Genomic DNA, 23,664 nt, shown 5'->3' on the forward strand with positions numbered 1-23,664 from the left:
TTTGGGAAAATAGGCCCAGAGGAATAAAGGCAAAATACCAAATGAACAGTGTTCCTTTACTTCCACATCTATGTGGTTGTCTCTATGGGTATTTGTGAATTTGCCCTCAGATGCTTGCTTACTTCTTTAGCAACTTCATTTAGCTGAAATAAGAAAACCCCAAAGAGTTGGGCATGGTGGCCCACGCCTGTAATCCCAGCACTTTGGGAGCCTGAGGTGGGCAGATCACTTGAGGCCAGGAGTTTGAGACCAGCCTGGCCAACATGGTGAAACCCCATCTCTATAAAAAATAAAAAAAAATTAGCCAGGTGTGGTGGGGGGCACCTGTAATCCCAGCTACTCAGGAGGCTGAGGCAGGAGAATTGCTTGAATGTGGGAGGTGGAGACTGTAGTGAGCTGAGATTGGGCCACTGCACTCCAGCCTGGGTGACAAAGTGAGACTCTGTCTCGGGAAACAAACAAACAAAAAAAACCCAGAGGACTTACCTAAGCCCTCCTTAGGGCTAAGATTTCCTGAGGGAAATCTTAGTGATACCTGGAATCTATCTTTGTATTGGAAAACAGTGAAGTTGATGAAAGAGAATATACCAGAAAAATAGGTTGTTTTTCTCACTTCTCTGAGAGCATTTCTGATTTCCCAGGGCCAAAACTAACCTATTATGGATTGAGACAGCTAAAATAAGAACAGTTAGTGAAGTGGGAAAATAGGCAGATAAAGATTCTGAAGATTATTCCACTGTCACATCCCATAGACAATGCATACAAAAGATAAGCACATTGATATTTTGTTTTTTTTCCATAATATTTTAACCGTTTTTTTTGGGGGGGCGGATCTGAAGTGATTTTACCTTTATTTCCTTCACTTTAAGCCAACCATGAAATTTCACAGTGATTTCTAGGGTTGGGGCAGAAGGAAGACAGTGTTAAGAATCATCAGGGCTGAGGCCCAGTTGGCCTGTGGAGGTGCAGGCAGGGTGGCCTCTCAGGGGCAGCTGGAGGAGCATGGGCTGCCCCGCTGGCAGAGAGCTGATGTTCCCAGAGTATGAGAGCTGGTATGTGATGTCCTCTGCAGCTTCCAGCTTGCGCAGCTCCATCAGGCCGTTCCCTGCGGTGGCCAGTGAGTTGGCAATCAGCTCAGCTGCCTTGGAATCGCCCTCAGCAGAGATGATGGCTACCTTTTTCTGCTGCTCAGCCTTTTCTGCCACAAATCTGGTGCTCTCTGCTTCCCGCTGAGCCACCTGTTTGGCTTCCACTGCTTCTGTGAACTCCTTCCCGAAGGTCAGATGCGTCAAGGACACGTCATCCAGGATGAGCCCAAAGGTGGCTGCTCGCTCCGTAAGGTCGTTGCTCATCTGCCTGGAGACCACTTCTCTTTAGGTGATTAGTTCTCCAGCATCAAAGTGAGCCACCACTGACTTGAGGATCTCGGCAGTGATGGACAACAGCACACGCTTATCATAATCCTCTTCAATGCTGGTCAAGATGCGAGGAAGCTGGCTAGCGACAGGCCCCCATGTGCACTGTAATGTTGACATCCTGTAAATCTTTGCTATCAGTGATGACTGGCACATTACATGGTCAAGAACGGCAGTCAAAGATAATAGGTTTCTGTACCCATGGAATGAGAAAGTGAGTCCCTTTCCCTACCACAGTGTTCTGTACTCCATGGAATCGGTCAAAGATGACAGCTCTTTGCCCAGCATCCACATTATATAGGGCAGAGTTCACCACGTCTCCTGCAACAGCCGAGGCCAGGCCAAACTTGCCAACAGACTCAAAACACTTTGGCAGCCATATTTTCTTCTGCTGGACCCTTTCATACCTGCTTCCACTCTGACCTCCACATAAATTCCCCAGCCTGTTTTCAGCTTTTTTCCCCAATTCTTAGCAAGTTTAGATTTGTAATTTTTCTTTTAATTGCCCTTTCAAACTGAATAACACTTAGTATTTTCAGTCTGTTTTATTCTCAGGGACATGTTAGCCTCAGCCATAAGCAACTTACACTTTCGTCAAAAGGTGTGCACATTATAAAATTTGGCAAGCATTATTGATCTAAAAACTTTGTTCCAATTTATACCCCTGCCCCAGCAGTGTTTTTTTTTTTCCCTCTCCATATTTCTCACTGGATCAAGTCAGAGTTTTTGTTTGTTTGTTTGTTTGTTTTAAGATAGAGTCTCTGTCTATTGCCCAGGCTGGAGTGTAGTGGCGCGATCTCGGCTTACTGCAACCTCCACCTCCCGTGTTCAAGCAATTCTCCTGCCTCAGCCTCCTGAGTAGCTGGGACTATAGGTGTGTGCCACCACACCTGGCTAATCTTTTGTATTTTTAGTAGAGACGGGATTTCTCCATGTTGGTCGGGCTGGTCTCTATCTCCTGACCTCAGGTGATCTGCCCGCCTCAGCCTCCCAAAGTGCTGGGATTGCAGGCATGAGCCACCACCCCCGGCCCACTTCAAAGTTTTATTAAAGTTTTTGCCAATGTGATAAATCATATATAATTGTTACTTAGTTGCATTTCCCTAATCAGTAGTAAGTTTAAACATCTATTTATATCTTATCTAAAGTTTTCGATATCTGTGGCATTAGTGCAAGATTCCAAATATTTATATGAATATTTATTTCTTTGCTGCTAGTCTCTTATGAAAATTTTATTAGCATATATAGCAGAATTTGTATAATATCAGAGAGAGAAACACTAAGTTCGTTTGTAATTTTCATTAGGAAAAATGAATGGCAGTGCCACAATTCTGTGGACAAAGTACACAAAGATAAGGGACTCAGAGACAGAAGCAGTTTGTCTTCAAGGGTTATACAGCAAGTCCCTCTGGGCCTTGTAGTCACAGTTGTCACTATTCTATTATCCAAGTGAGAACTCCTGGTTTGTGAGGGTGGGGGCTTTGATTTCTTGTTCATTTCTTTGTCAGCCCTTGGTGAGCCCCTGCAGAGGCCACTGAATTGGCATTTGCTTTACTGTTTATTCTCTGAGCTATGGAGGGGCTGGTTGCTGTTCTTTTAATTTTACTGAGTTTCACATGTTTTCTGTGAAATCTTCACAGTAAAATAGGTTGATTACAGTTGGGTCAATAGTATTTCCCCTAACGTCATTATGTTCTTTTTCTCTAAAGTATCTTTACGCATTCAGTATTGTTCCCATGAAGCTAATGGATGCAGCAGAACTGGTAAAACAGCCTCCGGATGTCACTGAAAACCCTTACAGAAAATCTGGGCAGGAAGCATCCATAGGAAAGCAAATTCTTGCCCCTGTGGTATGTTCTGATTGAGCGTTGGCATTTTCTGGGCAGGGTTGCCCATTATATGTGTTCTTTTCCTAGTTATATAGTTTAGTACATAAGACAAGTTTAATCGTTAGAATCTAAATCTTTTTTTTCCCCTTGGGAAATCATGATGGTGTTTAGAAAATCTTAGTAGATTTCAACTAAGCTTAGGGTTTTTTATTGTAGTTTGGGGTTAACAGTTTCATACATTAGGTCTTTCTTTGTCCAAACTGGATTCAGACATTTGGGGTTACAGTTTTATTTGTAAAGTCTTTGTCTAAAGTTGATTATCTGTTCTTAGCTCTTTAGGCAAGGCTCTAGCAGCTTCATAGCAATGTAATTTGTGATTTTATGATGACTGCTATTAGGAAAATAAGATTCACTCTGAAGAAATTTTCTTAATAGCAGAGTTTTCTCAAATTAATTTTTTCCCCACTAAAGCAAGGAATGTCAGGTTCCCTTACTAGCATGCACGGTCTGCTTTCTCAGACCTTTCTTTCCGAGCAGCCTTCTTATCTCTTAATTAAGGCTGAATTAGGCTTGTTTGACCTGTGAAATTGTATGACTACACTATGTCCTTGTTGAGAGGAAAAGAGAATTTAGGTGGGTTCATGTTGTTCTGCTTTAGGCAAGAATTACTTTATAACTTGCATTTTAACTTGTTTTTCCAAAGAGATGAATTTGGCAGTAGTTTGGATAAGTGTTGATGTATGACTGAAGAGTTCAGGCATCAGAATTGGGAAGATATTTTGCTTCCCTAGAGTGTGCAGAAAGGACTGAGAAGAAAGATAGATATGGCATGGAAGGAATGTTCCCTTGTATGTGAATGGTCGGCTACTTATCTAAAGGTTAGTTGAATAACATTTAATCTTCTGCTTTTGGCCATTCCAGGAAGAATCAGCCTGTCAGTTTTTCTTTGATTTAAATGAAAAGCAGGGAAGGAAGCGTTCATCCACAGGTAGAGATAGCAAATCTTCTCCTCATCCAAAGCTGCCTCGCAAACCTCGTAAGTACCTTTATTCCAGAGGTCTCCTCTATGAACAGTAACTGTTATTTTGGCTTTTCTTTGGAAAGCAGCATTGCTAAGAGAGCCTCTTCTGGCAGGGGAGAATTGTGCAATGAGTCATTAGGACCAACAGTAAAAATAAAATATAAACATGGCCTTGGCCAGGTGAGGGTGACTGCACCATCTTATATTCCCACCGGCAATGTATGAAGGTTTCTGCTTTTCCACATCCCTGTCAACATTTGTTATAGCAATAGCCAGTTTTATAAGATAGCTCCCTCTTTTCCTGTCTCATAAATAGGTATGGTTCTCCAGGGGTGATGCTTTTATATACTTCTTGGACTGTCTGTATTTTTAGCCCATCTACTTGAGAGTGATGAGTTCCTTTTGCTAATTCCATTTAAAGCGATTTTCTTTGTCCTAAAAAGGCAGTCTTCTGTTGCTTATATACTTATATTGGGATAAAAGTGTTGATATTCTTGGTCTGGTGCAGGGGCTCATGCCTGTAATCCAGCACTTTGGGAGGCTGAGCCAGGCAGATCATGAGTTCAGAATTTTGAGACCAACCTGGCCAACATAGTGAAACCCCTTCTCTACTAAAAATACAAAAATTAGCCAGGTGTGGTGGCACGTACCTGTAGTCCCAGCTACTCAGGAGGCTGAGGTGGGAGAATTGCTTGAACCCAGGAGGCGGAGGTTGCAGTGAGTCGAGATGATGCCATTGCACTCCAGCCTGGGTGACAGAGTGAGACTGCATCTCAAAAAAAAAAAGAAAGTTGATATTCTTTTTATAGCTTCAGATTCAGAAACTAGAGCTTTATGAATTTTTATCTAGAATTATGTAATGCTGGAAACTGATTCACACTAACTGTAATCCCAGCACTTTGGGTGGCCGAAGCAGGTGGATCACTTGAGGCCAGGAGTTCGAGACCAGCCTGGCCAACATGGTGAAACCCTGTCTCTACTAAAAATACAAAAAATTAGCAAGGCATGGTGGCACCCACCTGTAGTCCCAGCTCCTCGGGAGGCTGAGGCATGAGAATCGCTTGAACCCAGGAGGCAGAGATTGCAGTGAGCCAGGATCGTGCCACTGCACTCCAACCTGGGTGACAGAGCAAGGCCCTGTCTCAAAAAAATAAAATAATGGGCCGGGCGCGGTGGCTCACGCCTGTAATCCCAGCACTTTGGGAGGCAGAGGTGGGTGGATCATGAGGTCAGGAGATTGAGACCATCCTGGCTAACATGGTGAAACCCCGTCTCTACTAAAAATACAAAAAATTAACCAGACGTGGTGGCAGGTGCCTGTAGTCCCAGCTACTTAGGAGGCTGAGGCAGGAGAATGGCATGAACCTGGGAGGCGGAGCTTGCAGTGAGCCGAGATCGCACCACTGTACTCCAGCCTGGGCGACAGAGCGAGACTCCGTCTCAAAAAATAAAATAAAATAAGAATGGCCTGACTTTGAGGCTGTTCTGAGGCGCTTCCTGTAAGAACTACGGAAAAAGCACCTTTCCTTTGTGTCTGTAAAACATAATGAGGTAAAGAGTTTCCAAAACCAATATAGGTTCATAAAATAATAGAATGATCAAACTCGAAGGAAGGACTTTAAGGGTGTTTCATTGAGATTCTCTTTCTTCATCTTTTTGTTTCACAGAAGAAGCTGACCTTGGGAGGGTAAATTTTCCAGTGTCATCGCTAATGGCATAGCTGGGGCTTTAATTGGGGCTCTTGACACCCAGTTCAGTGTTCTTTTGTTGTAGCCTATTGCCAGTTATGTGCTACTTTAGTCAGTGTGTGATTTTGCACTTGTGGATTGCCTACCTGTGGATTGGTTACAAATTCTAATGGAAGTTTAATTTCATTGAAAATGTTCATAGGGGGTCATAGTGAGGAGCACAGGCTCAGCCCATTGTGGCAGTGTTGTATACTAGTCTTTTCAGGATATAAAAATCAGACGAAGCTGAGTTCTGTGGGGTGATTATATGCTGTAGTGCTTGGACCATAGTAACACCTGGCTTTCTTTTACATGAAGCTCAGCCTCCAGGACCCTGCTGGTTTTGCCTTGCTAGCCCTGAAGTGGAAAAGCATTTGGTGGTCAACATCGGCACACATGTGAGTTACTTCCTCGGACTTTATAGAGAAGGAGATACCTATTTGTTTTTTTATTAACTTTATTGAGGTATAATCTACATATAACATTTACCCATGTTTAAGTGTATGATTCAGTGATTTTTGTCAGGTTACTGAGTTATGCCACCATCACATGGTATAGTTTTAGAACATTTTTATCATTGCAGTAAGATCTCTTATGCCCATTTACAGTTAATCCCTGTTCCCAACTTTAGCCTCAGGCAGCAACTAGTCTACTTACTATCTCCATAGTTTGCCTTTTTTGGACATTTCTTATAAATGGAATCATACAACATGTGGTCTTTTGTGTCTAGCTTCTTTTACTTAGCATAATATTCTTGAGGTCCATCTATGTTGCAGCATGTATAAGTATTTCATTCCTTTTTATTGCCAAATCATATTCCAGTGTATAGATGTACCACATTTCGTCTATATCTGTTCATCAGTTGATGGACATTTGGGTTGTTTCTACTTTATGGCTATTAGAAATAATGCTCCCATAAAATATCTGCATGCAAGTCTTTGTGTGGATATGTTTTTATTTTGGATAGACCTAGGAATGGATTTGCTAGGTTATATGGTAAATTTATGTTTAACTTTTTAAGAAACTGCTAAACTGTTTTCCAAAATGACTGCACCATCTTATATTCCCACCAGCAATGTATGAAGGTTTCTGCTTTTCCACATCCCTGTCAACATTTGTTATAGCAATAGCCAGTTTTACAAGATAGCTCTCTCTTTTCCTCTCTCATAAATAGGTATGGTTCTCTAGGGGTAATGCTTTTATATACTTCTTGGACTCTGTATTTTTTAGCCCATCTAGTTGAGAGTGATGAGTTCCTTTTGCTAATTACCATTTAAAGTTATTTTCTTTGTCCTAAAAAGGCAGTCTTCTGTTGCTTATATACCCATATTGGGTTAAAAATGTTGATACTCTTTTTATAGCTTCAGATTCAGAAACTAGAGCCTTATGAATTTTTTTTTTTTTAGATGGAGTCTTGCTCTGTTGCCCAGGTTGGAATGCAATGGCATGATCTCAGTTCACTGCAACCTCTGCCTCCTGGGTTCAAGTGATTCTCCTGCCTCAGCTTCCCAAGTAGCTGGGATTATAGGCACCTGCCATCACATCCGGCTAATTTTTGTATTTTTAGTAGAGACAGGGTTTCACCCTGCTGGCCAGGCTGGTCTCGAACTCCCGACCTCAGGTGATCCGCCTGCCTCAGCCTCCCAAAGTGCTGGGATTACAGGCGTGAGCCACCACGCCCAGCCTATGAATTTTTATCTGGAATTATGTAATGCTGGAAGCTGATTCACACTAACTGATCACATCAAAGATAAAATTTCAGTTTTGCTTAGTAGTGGAGGGTGTAGCTTACTAATGACAGGAATACCCATATTCACACTCCTGGTGTGAGTATCTGGGAACCCAAGATAATGATGATAAGGTTGTTTGGTAAGCATTGAATCAGACTATGAGAACGGGATGGTCCTGAGTATGATTTTATTCAGGTGGTGGAAAGCTTGAATGTGTGTGTCTCATGGGAAAGTCATTCTATTTCACATTTCCCCAGATACCTTTGCTTGGGTAGGGCTGGATTAGACATTAAATAATACCAGTCTTTGACTCTGATTTCCCTGGGTTTTCTATAGACCATTGTTCTTTTTCATTCATTTAGAATGAAGAAAACTTAATTTTTAACACGATAGTCACCAGTGACTAGAATTGGATGTTCCCCAAGATTCCTGAGGAAAATATTTATAAGTCATTTTTGTTTTGTGACAGTTTTGGGAGGTGGGGCCTAATAAGAGGTGATTTGGTCATAAAGACTCTGCCCTCATGAATGGATTGTTATCACAGTAGTGGGTTATCATGAGAGTGGCTTTGTTAAAGCGAGTTCAGGTCCCCTTTTGCTCCTTTACTCTCACCCTCACTTGCCCTTCTGCCATGGGATGACGCAGCACGAAGGCCATTACCAGGTGCCAGTGCTGTGCACTTCGACTTCCCAGTCTACAGAATCACAAGCCAAATAGATTTCTATTCATATAAATTATAGTCTGTGGTATTCTATTACAGCAACACAAGATGGACTAAGACACTTTCTTAAGTGCGTAGTGCTTCTGAAGACAGGTACCTTCATCCATTTCTCATTGATTTGTTCTACTTTTGGTTTCTGGGGTTGATCCTTTCAACTTATCTTAACAATCTGAGGACGCTTTTTTGTGTCTTCCTTCCTGTAGACTGACTAGAGTCTCAATTTCATCTTACACTTTAAGGAGTTACACTTCTGCCTGTGTTGTTTCCACCTGAAGAGTCTGTCTTTTACGTTTAAAAAAATGTCTTGGCCGGGTGCAGTGGCTCACGCCTGCTCACGCCTGTAATGCCAGCACTTTGGGAAGCTGAGGCAGGTGGATCACGAGGTCAGGAGTTCAAGACCAGCCTGGCCAAGAAGGTGAAACCCCGTCTCTACTGAAAATTCAAAAATTAGCTGGGCGTGATGGTGGGCGCCTGTAATCCCAGCTACTCAGGAGGCTGAGGCAGAGAATTGTTTGAACCTGGGAAGCAGAGGTTGCAGGCCAAGATCGCGCCACCACACTCCAGCCTGGGGGACAGGGCGAGACTCTGTCACAAAAAAAAAAAAAAAAAAGTCTTAATTAGTTGCACACTCCTATCTCTAGGGGGAGCACTAATGGAGTCAAGGCCGGTGACACAACTGAGCCATAGAACCTGTGGATGAAGTCTTCAGTGGAATAAGAGCAATCTTGAGAAGCTCTAGCTTTTATAGCAGTGCCCTTTTTGGATGATCTCTTTTGCATCTTTTTTCCTCTTTGGATTAGTTTATGCCATTTTTCTCTCCCACACAATTTGTATAGTAAGTTAGGCTTTGAATTGCCTTCTGTTTGGGAAGCTTCAATAGGTTCAAGATCACATGCAGGAGAGAAGAGATTTGGAAAGTGTGACATAGCTCAGTGCTGCTCTAGGCCTCAGTGAGAAGTGACTTTTCTTTTCCATTCATCTTTCTATTGTCCAGGTTACTCTAACTCAGGGTGTGGGCCTGGGCAACAATCAAGGAAACCTGTTTTCTTCTCATCTAGGCCTGAAACTAGAGGGGAAAAAGGTCTTGTTTGTGGCCCAACCCAACATCCCAAGTAGGCCACATGAGTATTTCAGCATAGAGTCTACACTGTCCTTAGGTAGAAACCTCTTACAAACCTGTAATGACCTTTGGGTGTCTGTGGAAGGGTTTGGGATCTCCTCCCTGCAGCTATTCTTTTTGATTGCCTTTTTTTTTTTTTTTTTATATATAATTTTTTCCCTGGCTTTCTCTTTGCCGTGCCTTCCTCAAAGGTAGTACATAGAATTGTGCAGATGGTCAATAGCCACAGATTAGTAAAAAGGGGGAAGGGCTGCTGAGAGTCTAAAATAATTATTGCAAAATCAATGCATTTTACTTATGGGGAGAACCATTTATTCAGGTCCTATTTATACATGGTTAGAGATAATTCTAATATAGAACAGATTAGAAGGTGAGAGTTTGAAAGAGAGGAGATTAGGCAAGTGTGAAACTATTCACAGAAATTGCAAGTACAGGATTAGAGATGGTGCGGAGGAGCTCTTTAGTTTAGACATAATTACCTAAAGAATGTGCATCATAATAGAAAAGCTGATGTTTATGGCAGTGACCTTCTGACAAAAATAGCTAGAAGACTCAGGCTTCTAGAGTAACCTTTTAAACAAATACAATATAAAGTGGTTATTATACAAATAAAAAAAAGTTTTAGTGCCTGTGAGGTTTTCATCAACTTTAGTCATCTGGAAAATTAACTTTGTCAATATGCTCAGTCCTCTCTGCCAAACAAATCAAGGACAATCATGCTTTAGTATCTTTCCAATACATATCCTGTCATTCGATTGGACTTTCTTTTTTTTTTTTTTTTTTTTTTTTTTTTGAGACGGAGTCTCGCTCTGTCACCCAGGCTGGAGTGCAGTGGCACAATCTCGGCTCACTGCAAGCTCCGCCTCCTGGGTTCACGCCATTCTCCTGCCTCAGCCTCTCTGAGTAGCTGGGACTGCAGGCGCCCGCCACCACGCCCGGCTAATTTTTTTGTATTTTTAGTAGAGACGGGGTTTCACCGTGGTCTCGATCTCCTGACCTCGTGATCCGCCCGCCTCGGCCTCCCAAAGTGCTGGGATTACAAGCGTGAGCCACCGCGCCCGGCGGACTTTCTTATTATAGATGAGAAGTGATTCCTTCCTTCAGCCTTAACTTTGAGCCCACCACACTAAGAGTATAGTTGGAATAATTTTTTATTTTTTTTCCCGAGACAGTCTTGTTCTGTCACCCAGGCTGGAGTGCAATGGCACGATCTCGGCTCACTGTAACCTCCGCCTTCCAGGTTCAAGCAATTCACCTGCTTCAGCCTCCCAAGTAGCTGGGATTATAGGCACGTGCCACCATGCCCAGCTAATTTTTGTATTTTTAGTAGAGATGGGGTTTCACCTTGTTGGCCAGGCTGGTCTTGAACTCCTGACCTCGCGATCTACTCCCCTTGGCCTCCCAAAGTGCTGGGATTACACTCATGAGCCAATGCGCCCGGTCTGGATAATTGTTTTCTAACGTATCTATATTTGCCTGTACTGGTACTCATTGGGCCCTTCTGTGCTCACTCATGGCATCTTCCCATCAGAGAATATCTGAGTGGTAGACCATTCTTGCATGTTTTGGTTTTTACAGAAATATTTTTAGTTGCCATTAAAGGCTGACATCCATTGTTGGAAATCATTCTTTTCTGCCTCTTTGGATGCATCTGAGTTTGAGGTTTTACTTTCCTTCTACCCCATTAGATGGTATGTTTGCTTTTGTTTTGTAGAATTTAGTCAGCAGCTTAAGGCTTAGGAACATTAGATGCTAATCATGCCATCTTAGCTTTTTTTGTGAGCCCAAGTAGTATATTTGGGGGTGGGGGTGGGAATGACAGTTACTGGGGAGGCAGAAAGGGGTCTTTTTTTTTTTTTTTTTTTTTTTTTGAGACGGAGTCTTGCTCTGTCACCCAGGCTGGAGTGTAGTGGCACGATCTCGGTTCACTGCAACCTCTGCCTCCCGGGTTCAAGCAGTTCTCCTGTCTCAGCCTCCCGAGTAGCTGGGACTACAGGCACATGCCATCATGGGCCTGGCTAATTTTTGTATTTTTAGTAGAAATGGGGTTTCACCATATTGGTGAGCCTGGTCTGGAACTTCTGACCTCAGGCGGTCCACCTGCCTCGGCCTCTCAAAGTGTTGGGATTACAGGCGTGAGCCACTACCCCAGCCGAAAGTGGTCATTTTGAAATCAGAAGTTATATCTTTTTGTGGTTGAGGGTGATAAAAACTGAAAAACTGTTTTCAAGTTTGGAGCATAGGAGGGAAAACCCAGCGATTTGTTCTGGTCTCCCTCAGCTCAGTGTGTTTGAAGTCAAAAGCCTGCTTGTGTGCCTCTCCCAATTCATTTGCTCCTAGTTCATTTGCTACTTGCATAGAAATTTTTTATGCCTAATCTCATTCTTCAGCGGATACCTGAGAACATTGTTGCTACAATCTCTAAAATCAGATTTTTTAAAGAAAGAATTTTTATTAACAACCTCAAGTACTTTCGCCTACACCCTCATGCTCACTCTTTGGACAGGCTTTTCTCCCTGGAGAATCCTATGTGCTGTATTGATGTCTCAATTCTGTGTGCTGCTTCTTCAGTGCTATCTTGCCCTGGCCAAAGGAGGCTTGTCTGATGACCATGTCCTCATCCTGCCCATTGGACACTACCAGTCAGTGGTGGAGCTTTCAGCAGAGGTGGTAGAAGAGGTGGAGAAGTATAAGGCCACACTGAGACGGTTCTTTAAGAGTCGAGGGAAACGGTGTGTTGTATTTGAGAGAAATTATAAGAGCCATCACCTCCAGCTACAGGTAGGTGGTCTGTTCATAGAAACTTGGAAGGGCGCTATGGGGACCTTGATATTGGTAAATAAGTATTTAAATAGGCTGGGTGAGGTGGCTCATGCCTGTAATCCTAGCACTTTGGGAGGCCGAGGCGGTTGGATTGCCTGAGCTCAGGAGTTCAAGACCAGCCTGGGCAACACGATGAAACCCCGTCTCTATTAAAAATACAAAAAAATTAGCTGGGCGTGGTGGTGCATGCCTGTAATCCCAGCTACTCGGGAGGCTGAGACAGGAGAACAGCTTGAACCTGGGAGGGAGAGGTTGCAGTGAGCCGAGATTGTGCCACTGCACTCCAGCCTGGGCAACAGAGTGAGACTCCATCTTTGAAAAAAAAAAATTGTATAAAGTTTAGCTTTAATATGTAAAATATTTAATATTTTATATTAATATTTAAATAACGTTCATTTAAAAAGTTTTTAAAGAGTATCTGGTGGTAACCCCAGAGACTTCACAGGGAAGTGTGTGGTCAGTACATGTAAACAGCATAGATAGTAAGTTCCTTGTTTAGAAAACGAATGGGTAGTTGAGGAAGTTCCAAGGAAGATGTGGGGCTTGCTGGATAAGAATTTGGAAGAAAGTGAGTATTTTGTATGGAGGCCCAGCGTGAGGGAAAGCTTAGTGGTAGGAAATAGTCTCAAAGCCTGCATGGGGCTAGCAGCTCAGAAAATCAGATTGTAAATCATTTGTAGTTGTGGTGGTTTTCTTTTTGGCACATTTGTTAAGTTTTCAAATGGGCCTAACTCTGCCACATATATAATATTGGAGATGGCAAAGGCTTGTGACAGAGATATCTCTCTTAAGCCTTTCCTGCATCAGAGAATGGCTCCCACATGTGGCAGGCTATCTCATAAGTTTAAGTCCTTACAGACAGGCTGACACAGGCTTGTCTGGCCTGAGGATATTCTGTGCTGAGGGGTGTTTCTCCACCCCTGTGATGGATTTGCTACTTCTCAGAGACCGTGCAGGCACAACTTCTCTGGGACCTGCACAAAGAATTTCTCCTGTCTCCCCAACCCCTAGGTCATTCCTGTCCCAGTCAGCTGCTGTGCTACTGATGACATTAAAGATGCCTTCATTACCCAGGCACAGGAGCAGCAGATAGAGCTGCTGGAAATCCCAGAGCACTCTGACATCAAGCAGGTGAAACAGGGGATGGTGATATTCAGGGAAGAGTAAAGATCTGTTTTTTGTTGTTGTTGTTTGTTGTTTGTTTGTTTGTTTGAGACAGAGTCTCGTTCTGTTGCCCAGGTTGGAGTGCAGTGACATGATCTTGGCGCACTGCAACCTCCGCCTTCCGGGTTCAAGTGATTCTCCTGCCTCAGCCTCCCCAGTAGCTGGGACTACAGGCATGCACCACCATACCTGGCTACTTTTTGTATTTTTAGTCGAGACGGGGTTTCACCATATTGGCCAGGCTGGTCTCAAACTCCTGACCTTGTGATCTGCCCACCTCGGCCTCCCAAAGGTATTACAGGCATGAGCCACCTGCGCCTGGCAAGATCTGGTTTTTGACATGTTGAGCCTAAGGTTTTTGACATGTTGAGCTATCAAGGCATTCCAAAAATGTTATTAAATAGGCAATGGGTCGGGCATGGTGGCTCACACCTGTAATCCAACACTTTGGGAGGCTGAGGCGGGAGGAGCCCTTGAAGCCAGGAGTTTGATACCAGCCTGGGCAACAAAGTGAGACACCTTGTCTCTACAAAAAATAAAAAAATAAGCTTGGCATGGTGGCATGTGCCTGTAGTCTTAGCTACTCGGGAGGCTGAGAGGAGGATCACTTAAGCCTAGGTGTTTGAGGATGCAGTGAGGTATGATTGCACCACTGTACTTCAGCCTGGCAACATAGCAAGACCCTGTCTCTAAAAAAAAAAAAGAGGCAGTGGACAATTTGGAACTAGAGCACTGGGTATTGACTAGACTGGAGATGAATAGGGCATTACTCCAAAGTTTAGTGCTTTCCTGGGAAGAGCAAGAAATTAGAATTTCCTAAGGTAGGAACTTAGAAGGATAGATGCCACTGGGAGGATATTGGTAGTATCTTCCAGTTAGGCTTTTTAAGCCCTAGTTCCACTAAGTGGCTTGGGATCTATAGCAACATACACATCTTTTTTTCTTGTGCATTTAGACTGAATTATTTGCCTACAGATGAACTCGGATTATAGATTTTTAAAGCATTATTGGACATCCTCATACAGCTCTGTTTACTTTAGATTGCACAGCCAGGAGCAGCATATTTTTATGTTGAACTTGACACAGGAGAAAAGCTTTTCCACAGAATTAAAAAGAATTTTCCTTTGCAGTTTGGAAGGTATGTTTTTCTTCTTTTCAATGTATTTTCACTAGACCTGCTATGAACAAAGTGGTGGGCTACATGGGACAATTGATAAAAAGCTAAATTGTAAACAGTCCTTGCCCCAAAGGACCCATGGTCTTAGGGCAGATGTTTACATATATGACAGTAATGTAATGTAGAATGTGAAGAGTACCATGACAGAGTTTTGGAGAACAATGTGCTGTAGAAATTCATAAAAGGGACAGCTCATTTCTACTTGGTGAAAGCCTTCATGAAAATGGCAAAGTTGAACCTGAGAGGCATATTTAGAGGGCAAAGATTGGGGTGAGGGCATTCCAGCCAGAAGTGCTAGGGAACTTTAATTGAGCACGTACTCTGTGCCAAGAACTGTACCAAGAACTTTACACATACATGACTCATTTAATCTTCATAACTCTGTAAGGTAGGTACTGTCATCCCGATTTACCAGGGTGGAAAATGGGGCTCTAGAGCAGTGCCCGGTAGACTTTTCACAATGATGGAAATGCTCAAATATCTGCACTGTCCAATACAGTAGTGACTAGCCACTTGTGGCCACTGAGTGCTGAAATGTGGCTAATGTGACTGAGGAACTAAATTTTTGATTTTATTTAATTAATTAGAATTTAAATTTAAATAGCCATACCTGGCTAATGGTTACCCTACTGGATAGCAGGCTGTAGAGAGGTTAGGTAGCTTGTCCTAGTCACACAGTGGTAGGTTCAAACCCAGGCCTGTTGGACCTCAAAACTTGAGGTCTTAACCTCAGTATTCTACAGTATGGTAAAGGCCTGGAGGAGGCTTCAGTTCTGTTCCTCGTGTCGGGCAAAACATGACTGCAAAACCAGAGAGGGAGTAACATAACTTAAGCAAAGATTAAAGATGGGAAGTTGCTGGCAAGAAGATATAGTTTGAAGGCGAGTGGAAAATGTGTAGAACAGAGTATCTGATGCTGGTGTCTGTGATTTGCAGCTGTTTTTTCTCCCCTAGTTAAAAATGGGCTTTGAGTGAGCCTTGAACCTGTCTTGGACTCATTCAGAAAGCCTCCAAGAGATTGCCCCCTTAGATAAGTCCAGTAAATGTAGTTGTCTACATTTTTCAAAAAGATAAATGGGAACAAGTGTGTTACGAGCTTCAGACATCTGACATGATCTTTTCATTGTTGCCTCAGCAACAGATGGGGTTATGAACATTGACAACATAAGCACACAATTGCAGATACACATAGGCGTATAAAGCACACAAAAAGAAGATTCTCTGAATGGTTTTGTGCTTATGTATTTTCAATATTGAGTAATTATCAGATACTAATTTATAGTTATATAGCATTTTATAGTTAACAAAATATTTGAAATGGCATTTTTTTTCCAGCTGTACAAGAAAGGTAGTTCTATTTTCCTTTTATATTTGAAATAGGCTCAAAGTTTGCCCAGGGAGCTTAGGTTCTTTGATTTTTAGAGAATTCGTGATTTGTTTCTAACTCTTCTATTTACTGCAACTTCAAAGTGGAAAATGAACCATGTAAATGTGTAATAGAATTATTTCTAATATATCAAAATAAGTAAAAATAAAAATATAAAGCAATGGCAATTAGAAGGCAGCTTGTGTGTGTGTCTGTATGTAGTTATTCTTTAGTCCTAAGAGCCAAGATAAGTTGTTTTGTTGACATTGGGCTTGTGCTGGTGTTATGTGGGCCTGAGTCCCCTAGAAGGAGAGGCAGAGGAATTTTAAATCAGAGTGGGTATGACCAGGCTCCTGACTCTGCAAACTCATGTCTAGTTGAGGTGACAAAACTACAGTTTGAGGCAGGTTGTAATCACAGCTAGTATGGCACTTTGACTGTGTTATCTCTATATGGTGGGTGTTCTTATTTGCATTTCATAGGTGAGGAAATCAAGACTCAGAGATGAAATCATCTGTCTAAATCATAGATAACAAGTGGCAAGGCTGGAAATGGAATCCAGTCTCTGATCTTTCTCACACCAGGGCCTGCCCTTTTTCTATGTGGTGTTGCTTCTCTAAGTACCAATAATATAGTTCCAAGTTTTTTAAGAGAGGGAGAAGCCAGTGGGGTTTGAAGGATCAGGAAATATATAGTACCTGAGCTGGTCATTTAAAACGGGTATGATTTTGATCAATAGTATGGCAGAGATGGCACTCAGGGCAGGAGAGCAAAGTCAGAGAAATTTGTATACCTTCTTTAGGTGATGTTGAGGAGAGCTGAGGCTGATAGTTTCCATTTTGACTTCTTTGTGCTATTTCTGCAGGGAGGTCCTGGCCAGTGAAGCCATCCTTAATGTTCCTGATAAGTCTGACTGGAGGCAGTGTCAGATCAGCAAGGAAGACGAGGAGACCCTGGCTCGCCGCTTCCGGAAAGACTTTGAGCCCTATGACTTTACTCTGGATGACTAAACAAAGGGAAGAACTTTTTTTGAACTCCATAGGAAGTAGTAAAGCCTTCTTTTTTTTTTTAATTAAAAGAATTTTTTTTGGGACAAGGTCTCGCTCTGTCACCCAAGCAGGATTGCAGTGGCACAATTATGGCTCACTGTAGCCTCAACCTCCTGGGCTCTAGAGTTCCTGCCACCTCAGCCTCATGAGCAGCTGGGACCACAGGCGCATGCTACCATGCCTGGCAAACTTTTTTTATTTTTTGTAGAGACGGCGGGGGGGTGGGAGGGGTCTCCCTGTGTTGCCCAGGCTGGTCTATAACACCTAGGCTCAAGGGATCCTCTGCCTTGGCTTCTTAACCTGCTGGGATTACAAGCATGAGCCACTATTCCTGGCCTAGAAGCCTATTTTTAAAGAAACTACAATCTCCCATGTGGACTGTTTCCCTGCCTCTTTTGTGCAGTGCCATGGAACTTGCCTGCAGCAAGAGGCCTAAGATTGAATCTTTTTGGGGGAAAGTCATTCTAGGATGAAAATCCTATGTTGAGGCCGGGCGCAGTGGCTCACGCCTGTAATCCCAGCACTTTGGGAGGCCAAGGCAGGTGGATCACCTGAGGTCAGGAGTTTGAGACCAGCCTGGCCAACATGGTGAAACCCCATCTTTACTAAAGCTACAAAAATTAGCTGGGCGTGGTGCCAGGCACTTGTAATCCCAGCTACTCGGGAGGCTGAGGCAGGAGAATCGCTTGAACCTGGGAGGTGGAGGTTGCAGTGAGCCAAGATCGCTCCATTGCACTCCAGCCTGGGTGACAGTGAAACTCCATCTCAAAAATAAAAGAATAAAAGTATGTCTGTCATCCAGCTCCAAGTACAGCTTGTGTATATCAACATTTTCAAAAACCTTTAAACTACCAAATGAAATCCAGATGTTTTTCCATGGTTGAGAAGTGTCTGGTGTTCATGTTGCCTATGACTGTTGAAATGAAGTAGTATGTGTAATAGGAGGGGCTAGAGCTTTAGGCCCAGCTGTTATTCCAAAATCACACAGGGCGGTTTCTCCCTGAGCAACCCAAAGTGGAAAAGGGATCCAAGGCTTTTGCTATTTTTCTCTTAAAGCATTCATCTTATTCATAGATAAGAGCCCATTTAGTCCTTCAGATATTTAACTCCTATGTGCCAGGCATTTTTCTAAGCTCCAGGACCATAGTCATGTCCCAATATGGTCCCTGTTGTCCCAGAGATTACAGTTTAATGGGGAATAGAAGGGACAGATTTAAGAAAAGAAGGATAATTCTCCTTTGGATATTGTTTTAGGTGCTTGATATATCTAATGTGTGTCTGTTGTACTGCTGGGCAGTTCTAAACTCATCAGTACCTGGGTTGGTTACAGGGCTTTGGGGATCATCAGGGTATAGGCCATAGGTGAAATTAAAATAGGGTAAATACAGTCCTGAGCCGAAGATGATTACCTGAGAAATACCAGTATTTAAGGAGTGCTTGAAAATAGTGATCTAACATTTACATAGAGAAGGAGCAAAGAGAATGCTACATACTAGGTGCAAACAGAAAAATATTTTTACCTTTATATTGGGCACTTGTGGTCCAGACACTGTTTCATTTAATCTTAACAAAATCTCTGTGAGGTAGGTATTACCTCTATTTTACTCATAAAAAAAAAAAACCTGAGACTCGGAAAATTGAAGATTGTGGAGCCTGGGGTCAACAGGCTTAGGCTTTTTAAAAAACAGGTGAGGTGGCTCACGCCTGTGATTGCAGCACTTTGGGAGGCTGAAGTGGGCAGATGACCTGAGATCAAGAGTTTGAGACCAGCCTAGCCAACACGGTGAAACCCCGTCTCTACTAAAAATACAAAAAATTAGCTGGGCGTGGTGGCACGCGCCTGTAATGCCAGCTACTCGGGAGGCTGAGGCAGTAGAATTGCTTGAACCCTGGAGGTGGAGGTTGCAGTGAGCTGAGATCACACCATTGCACTCCAGCCTGGGTGACAAGAGTGAAACTCCATCTCAAACAATAACAACAACAACAAAAAAACAACTCAAATTACTCATGGCCCTGGGAATGGGGGCATTTAAAAAGTTAACCAAGGGAACCAACCTGGTTTCCACAAAGATGGCCACTTCTGGGTCAGCCCAATCATCAGTATCCCTTTCGGTCCACAGCATCCCTTCCTACCTCTTTTGACTGGGAATTATGAGATTACAGCCCCACCTATGGAAATTGAGCACATTAGCACTGGCCATGCTGTACATACAGCAAATGAGAGGGCTTCATACTGTTAGAACAATCTGTACCACAATTCTCTGTGTGGTCTGCCCAGCTCTAAATGACGTCCTCAGAGGCACCATCATCTCCAAGTCCATGGAAACCATGCATTTAACAGAAACCAGAACCTCCCATACCACGTTACTAATGACCTACAACATCGACTTCGTCTGTATCATGCAGTGCTCAACATTCTGGTTGCAGCATCACATTTCTCAAGAATTTGTTTCCATGCTGATTCCTTTACTTGGAGTATTGAGATCCCCCAGGTACAGTGAAGGTATGACCCTCTTTAAATGGAAGACCAGGAGCTGTTTCCCCTATGCTATGGCAGTCCGCCACCCGGAAGCACTTGCTGCACCAACAGCATTCCCAAAGCTTGCCCCTGCAGCCTTGCAGCACCCATTAGAAACACTTCTCACAATGAACTACTGTGCTGGCAAACCTGTAACTGGACTGCCGGACAGCAAGCTCTGTGAGGCATCTAGGAAAAAAGCTCGCGAAATCCCGAGAAACACTCTTCACTCCGGAATAGCGTCACATCCTTGAGTCATTTGGGATGACGGGGGATATCCTGGAGCAGGTGTATTGGGAAGTCAGTGAACAAGAAGGCGAATTCATTAGTGGGCCTGCTAGCGTAGTATTTTTCCGATTTCGCAGCCTTTAAATCATTGGTGGTCTTTAGCGTGCCGGATCAGCGGGTGGTGGAGTTGGAGGATAGATGGTAGGAGTCTGAAGAAAGATGAAGTGTAGACAGGAGTGGAGACAATATGAAGTTTAGAAAAGACTAATTGCCGGGCGCGGTGGCTCACGTCTATAATCCCAGCACTTTGGGATGCCGAGGTGGGAGGACTACTTGAGGCCAGGAGTTCGGGAACAGCCTGGGCAACGTAGCAAGACCATGTCTCTACAGAAAATACAAATAAAAAATTAGCCAAGCGAGGTGGTGCGCGCCTGCAATCCCAACTACTCGGGAGGTGAGAAGATCGCTTAATTCCGGGAGGTCGAGGCTGCAGTGAGCCGTGATCGTGCCACTGCACTCCAGCCTGGGCAACGCAGCGAGACCCCATCTTAATTAAAAAAAAAAAAAAAAGTTAATACAGGAGAGACTGGACTGCTTTGAAAAGTGGATTTGACGGGAATGTGGGGTTTGGAGAGATCTTATGTTTTCCAAGACTAGAAAAACATTGTGATTCCGTTCAGCCCTCCCGGAAAATACGTAGGGGACTTAAAGAGCGGACCGAGTACCTGTTTGTTTCCCCATCCCTTAGCCGGCAGGGCTCCGGCAGCGCCCTGGGAGAACTTAGGGAAAGGCCCTTCTCGCAGCAGTTACCGGAAGTGACGCATTCATTCTCGCGAGAACAAAGACGCGCGAGCATCGGCGGCCCGGAACCGGCCTTGGAACAACGGTGGAGCCTGAGGCCGCTTCCCCTCCCGCCCCATGGAGCGGCCCCCGGGGCTGCGGCCGGGCGCGGGCGGGCCCTGGGAGATGCGGGAGCGGTTGGGCACCGGCGGCTTCGGGAACGTCTGTCTGTACCAGCATCGGGTGAGGCGGGGCGTGAGAGGGAGCGGCGGTGGGATTGAGCGTCTGTGGAACACAGGGCTGACAGTGTGGGATAGATGGTTGGTGGGACCTTGGGCAGTATTTGTGGGCCAGTGGGCTTGTGTGTGTGTGTTAGAGAGAAAGATACTATGCCCGTGTGTCCAAAGTTGTATCTGAGGTACTGGGCATATAGATAGAGCTGTTGCGGGGAACTTGGGTATGACTGTCAGGCTGTGACCAGGTGTTTAGTGAGTGTGACAGTGCGTGTGTGTCTCTGTGAATGTAGAGTGTCAGGGTGTGTGAGGCAGATGCACGTCACAGTGTGTATGTAGGAGTACGAATGTGTGAGAAGGCTGAAGGGGACTGCCTGTTGGAATGTGTGCGTCCGTGTGTGTGTGTGTGTGTGTGTGTGTGCGCGCGCGCGCGCTTGGAGACCGTGTGATATCAGTGGGGACTGGAGTAGACAAGGAATGATGGGTCCAGAGTTAAGCCTTTGGAAGCATGGATGGGCTTTGGAATTGGGGATGTATTCCAGGTCGAGACAGTATGAGGGTAAGTTGATGCAGATCATGGCTTCAAACGGAAGGCGATATTAGTAGATGGAGATAGGGGGTGCTCTAGTAGGTAGAGGACAGTTAACATCAGACTCAAGAATTTTACTTTGATTTAATAGAGAATGTTTAACCATTGTAGCAGCAGTTAAAAAAACATATTTGGGTCTTGTTTGTTTGTTTTTGTTTTTGTGACGGAGTCTGACTCTGTCGCCCAGGCTGAAATGCAGGGCGCGATGTCGGCTCACTGCAGCCTCCTCCTCCCGGGTTCAAGCGATTCTCCTGCCTCAGTCTCCTGAGTAGCTGGGATTACAGGCGCCCGCCACCGTGCCCGGCTAATTTTTTTGTATTTTTAGTAGAGATGGGGTTTCGCCATGTTGGCCAGGCTGGTCTCGAACTCCTGACCTCAGGTGATCCACCTGTCTCAGGCTCCCAAAGTGCAGAGATTATAGGCGTGAGCCACCGCACCAGGCCTGGGACATATATTTTTTGATATACCAACAAAAGCTACGAACCCTTTCCCCAGAAAAAATGCACAGGTGCACATCCACACAACCATGCATTGCCATTTGAGAGGTTCGTGCTTTCCTAAAGGACATTTTAGGTAAATAGACCCCGGACTAATAATTCCTGTAATATAGGCTTTGTTTTATAAGGCCTGTAAAGTAAGTATAGTATAATAATTACATGCATCATGGGTTTGAGAGTTAAATAAAATAATAATGTATGTAAAGCTAAATACAGTACCTGACCCATGAAAGCCCTCAACTGTTAGCACCTGCTGCTACTTTGTTGTTGCTGCTATGATCATAATCTGCTATGATCATAATGCTCCTCATTAATTGGCCTTAAGGAAGTGTCAAGATCAAAAGTGTTGTTCTAGGAAAATGGTTTTGTAAAGGATAAATTTGAGCGGAACAACATATGGGACAAGATGAACAGTTAAGATTTTACTAAAATGCCTGGGCTTGGCTTGTGAATAGAGGAGTGAATTCAAGAGGAAAAGTAATAATTTGTTATCTAAAGGAACATGGGTGTAGTGAGAAAGCTCATAATTTGGGGTGGGAGAAAGGGGAGATAGGAGTCTACCTTGGGGAAATAGGCATGTTTAGGGTAATTAGAATGACAACTGAAACTGATAGAACTGAGGAAGTTTTGTGAACCAGGTTTCTAGATAGGGCATGGGAGAAAATCTTGGAGAAAGAGAATGGAAGGTGAAGGACTAAGGCATTAAGTCCTGTGATAGCAGGATAAGTAGTAAATTTAGTAATTCTCACCGTCAGAGGGAACATAACACACTAAAAAAAAAAAAAAAAAAAAAAGTGGGAACCAAGTGCTTCTAGTGGCATGTTGCCTGTGTTACCTAAGCCTGCCTGTCAGCCTGGTCATAAGGAAAAAGGATGCATGCTGGCAGCTTTTGTGACTTCTTTTCTTGGTCCCTGGGTGGAGATGGATGAATTAATCACTTTTTGTTTTATTATGGTAAAGTATACATAACACAACATTTATCACTTTATTTTTAAGTGTACAGTTAGGTGGCATTAAGTACATTGACGTCGTTGTACAGCCATCACCCTATCTCCAGAATATTCCGACTTTTTAAACACATAACTTTTTTGTTGTTGTTGTACATCTATAAACTTCCTATAGAACATTCTTTGTGAAAAGGTAGAATTTCATAGAATGGATGAAATATAAATTAAGGAGTTGAAGGATCTTACAGAGTGGGATTTTTGAAATAGATAACTTACTGCTCCATTAACATGAGCATTCAGGGCTCATGTTGTTCATGGTTGTGCCTGATTCTCATCTCCATGGTGGTAAAGGCCTGCATGGGACATAGATATAACTGGTCACCTGCTCATAACAAAAGGAAGATTGAAGGGAGTGAGAACTGTGGGTAGGCTAGCATGTAGTCTATCCTAGTTTCCTTCTTCTCTGTGCACCAAGTATCATCTTATCTCTAGCTTCTTTTTTCCGCTCACCTTCCAATTCACACTACCCTATCCAAGCTATGTCTTGCTTCCCCACCTATATTTTTTCTGTCCTGGCCCCTGGGCTCTTCTCTCTGTATTCATACACAGCCTTTATTATAACTCTGGTTTATGTCAGAGATTACATATGTTGGAAATTCTTTTGAACTCTCCTCATGATATCAGAAACATAGTGTAACCTGTTTAGCCCTGACTGCTGTTTCTGAGCTGC

General features: G+C 43.5%; 3 protein-coding genes, 1 long non-coding RNA gene and 1 other non-coding gene across 21 annotated transcripts in view; 3 read left to right on the plus strand and 2 right to left on the minus strand.

Moving 5' to 3' along the window:
* The window catches only part of CWF19L1 (CWF19 like cell cycle control factor 1), a 35,958-nt gene extending 17,929 nt beyond the window's left edge, over positions 1-18,029 (plus strand). For 10 of the 14 annotated variants that reach the window (XM_055252152.2, XM_063627924.1, XM_063627937.1 and 7 more), the window contains 7 exons: positions 3,125-3,265; positions 4,166-4,280; positions 6,311-6,390; positions 12,135-12,344; positions 13,398-13,517; positions 14,591-14,688; positions 16,959-18,029. In XM_055252152.2, coding sequence (XP_055108127.1) covers positions 3,125-3,265; positions 4,166-4,280; positions 6,311-6,390; positions 12,135-12,344; positions 13,398-13,517; positions 14,591-14,688; positions 16,959-17,103 — 909 coding nt within the window. In that variant the 3' untranslated portion in view covers positions 17,104-18,029. The remainder of the gene's footprint in view (positions 1-3,124; positions 3,266-4,165; positions 4,281-6,310; positions 6,391-12,134; positions 12,345-13,397; positions 13,518-14,590; positions 14,689-16,958) is intronic. The other 4 variants (XM_063627930.1, XM_063627933.1, XM_063627927.1 and 1 more) reach the window with 2 other exon arrangements.
* On the minus strand, positions 835-2,087 carry LOC129467672 (prohibitin 1-like). Its single transcript, XM_063628321.1, has one exon. The coding sequence runs from the start codon at positions 1,350-1,352 to the stop codon at positions 924-926; it is 429 nt and encodes a 142-aa protein (XP_063484391.1). The 5' UTR covers positions 1,353-2,087; the 3' UTR covers positions 835-923.
* On the plus strand, positions 13,065-13,211 carry LOC129478176 (small nucleolar RNA SNORA12). The gene has a single exon (XR_008656330.1). It is a non-coding gene; the product is annotated as a small nucleolar RNA SNORA12 (small nucleolar RNA).
* A 1,558-nt stretch (positions 18,030-19,587) lies between the features above and the next one.
* LOC134735173 (uncharacterized) lies at positions 19,588-20,694 on the minus strand. The gene is made up of 2 exons (XR_010117964.1): positions 20,614-20,694; positions 19,588-20,272 (listed from the first exon to the last, which is right to left on the minus strand). It is a non-coding gene; the product is annotated as an uncharacterized lncRNA (long non-coding RNA).
* A 14-nt stretch (positions 20,695-20,708) lies between these two features.
* CHUK (component of inhibitor of nuclear factor kappa B kinase complex) overlaps positions 20,709-23,664 on the plus strand; it is a 47,864-nt gene continuing 44,908 nt past the window's right edge. For 3 of the 4 annotated variants that reach the window (XR_008652399.2, XM_055252140.2, XM_063627540.1), the window contains exon 1: positions 20,726-20,911. Coding sequence is in view for 3 of the 4 variants with exons in the window: in XM_055252140.2 (XP_055108115.1) it covers positions 20,807-20,911 (105 nt within the window). In the remaining variant the exon portion in view is untranslated. Of the gene's footprint in view, positions 20,912-23,664 lie in introns of all 4 variants that reach the window. The other variant, XM_055252132.2, reaches the window with a different exon arrangement.

Source organism: Symphalangus syndactylus, chromosome 2 (assembly GCF_028878055.3).
Source record: "Symphalangus syndactylus isolate Jambi chromosome 2, NHGRI_mSymSyn1-v2.1_pri, whole genome shotgun sequence".
Taxonomy (NCBI): domain Eukaryota; kingdom Metazoa; phylum Chordata; class Mammalia; order Primates; family Hylobatidae; genus Symphalangus; species Symphalangus syndactylus.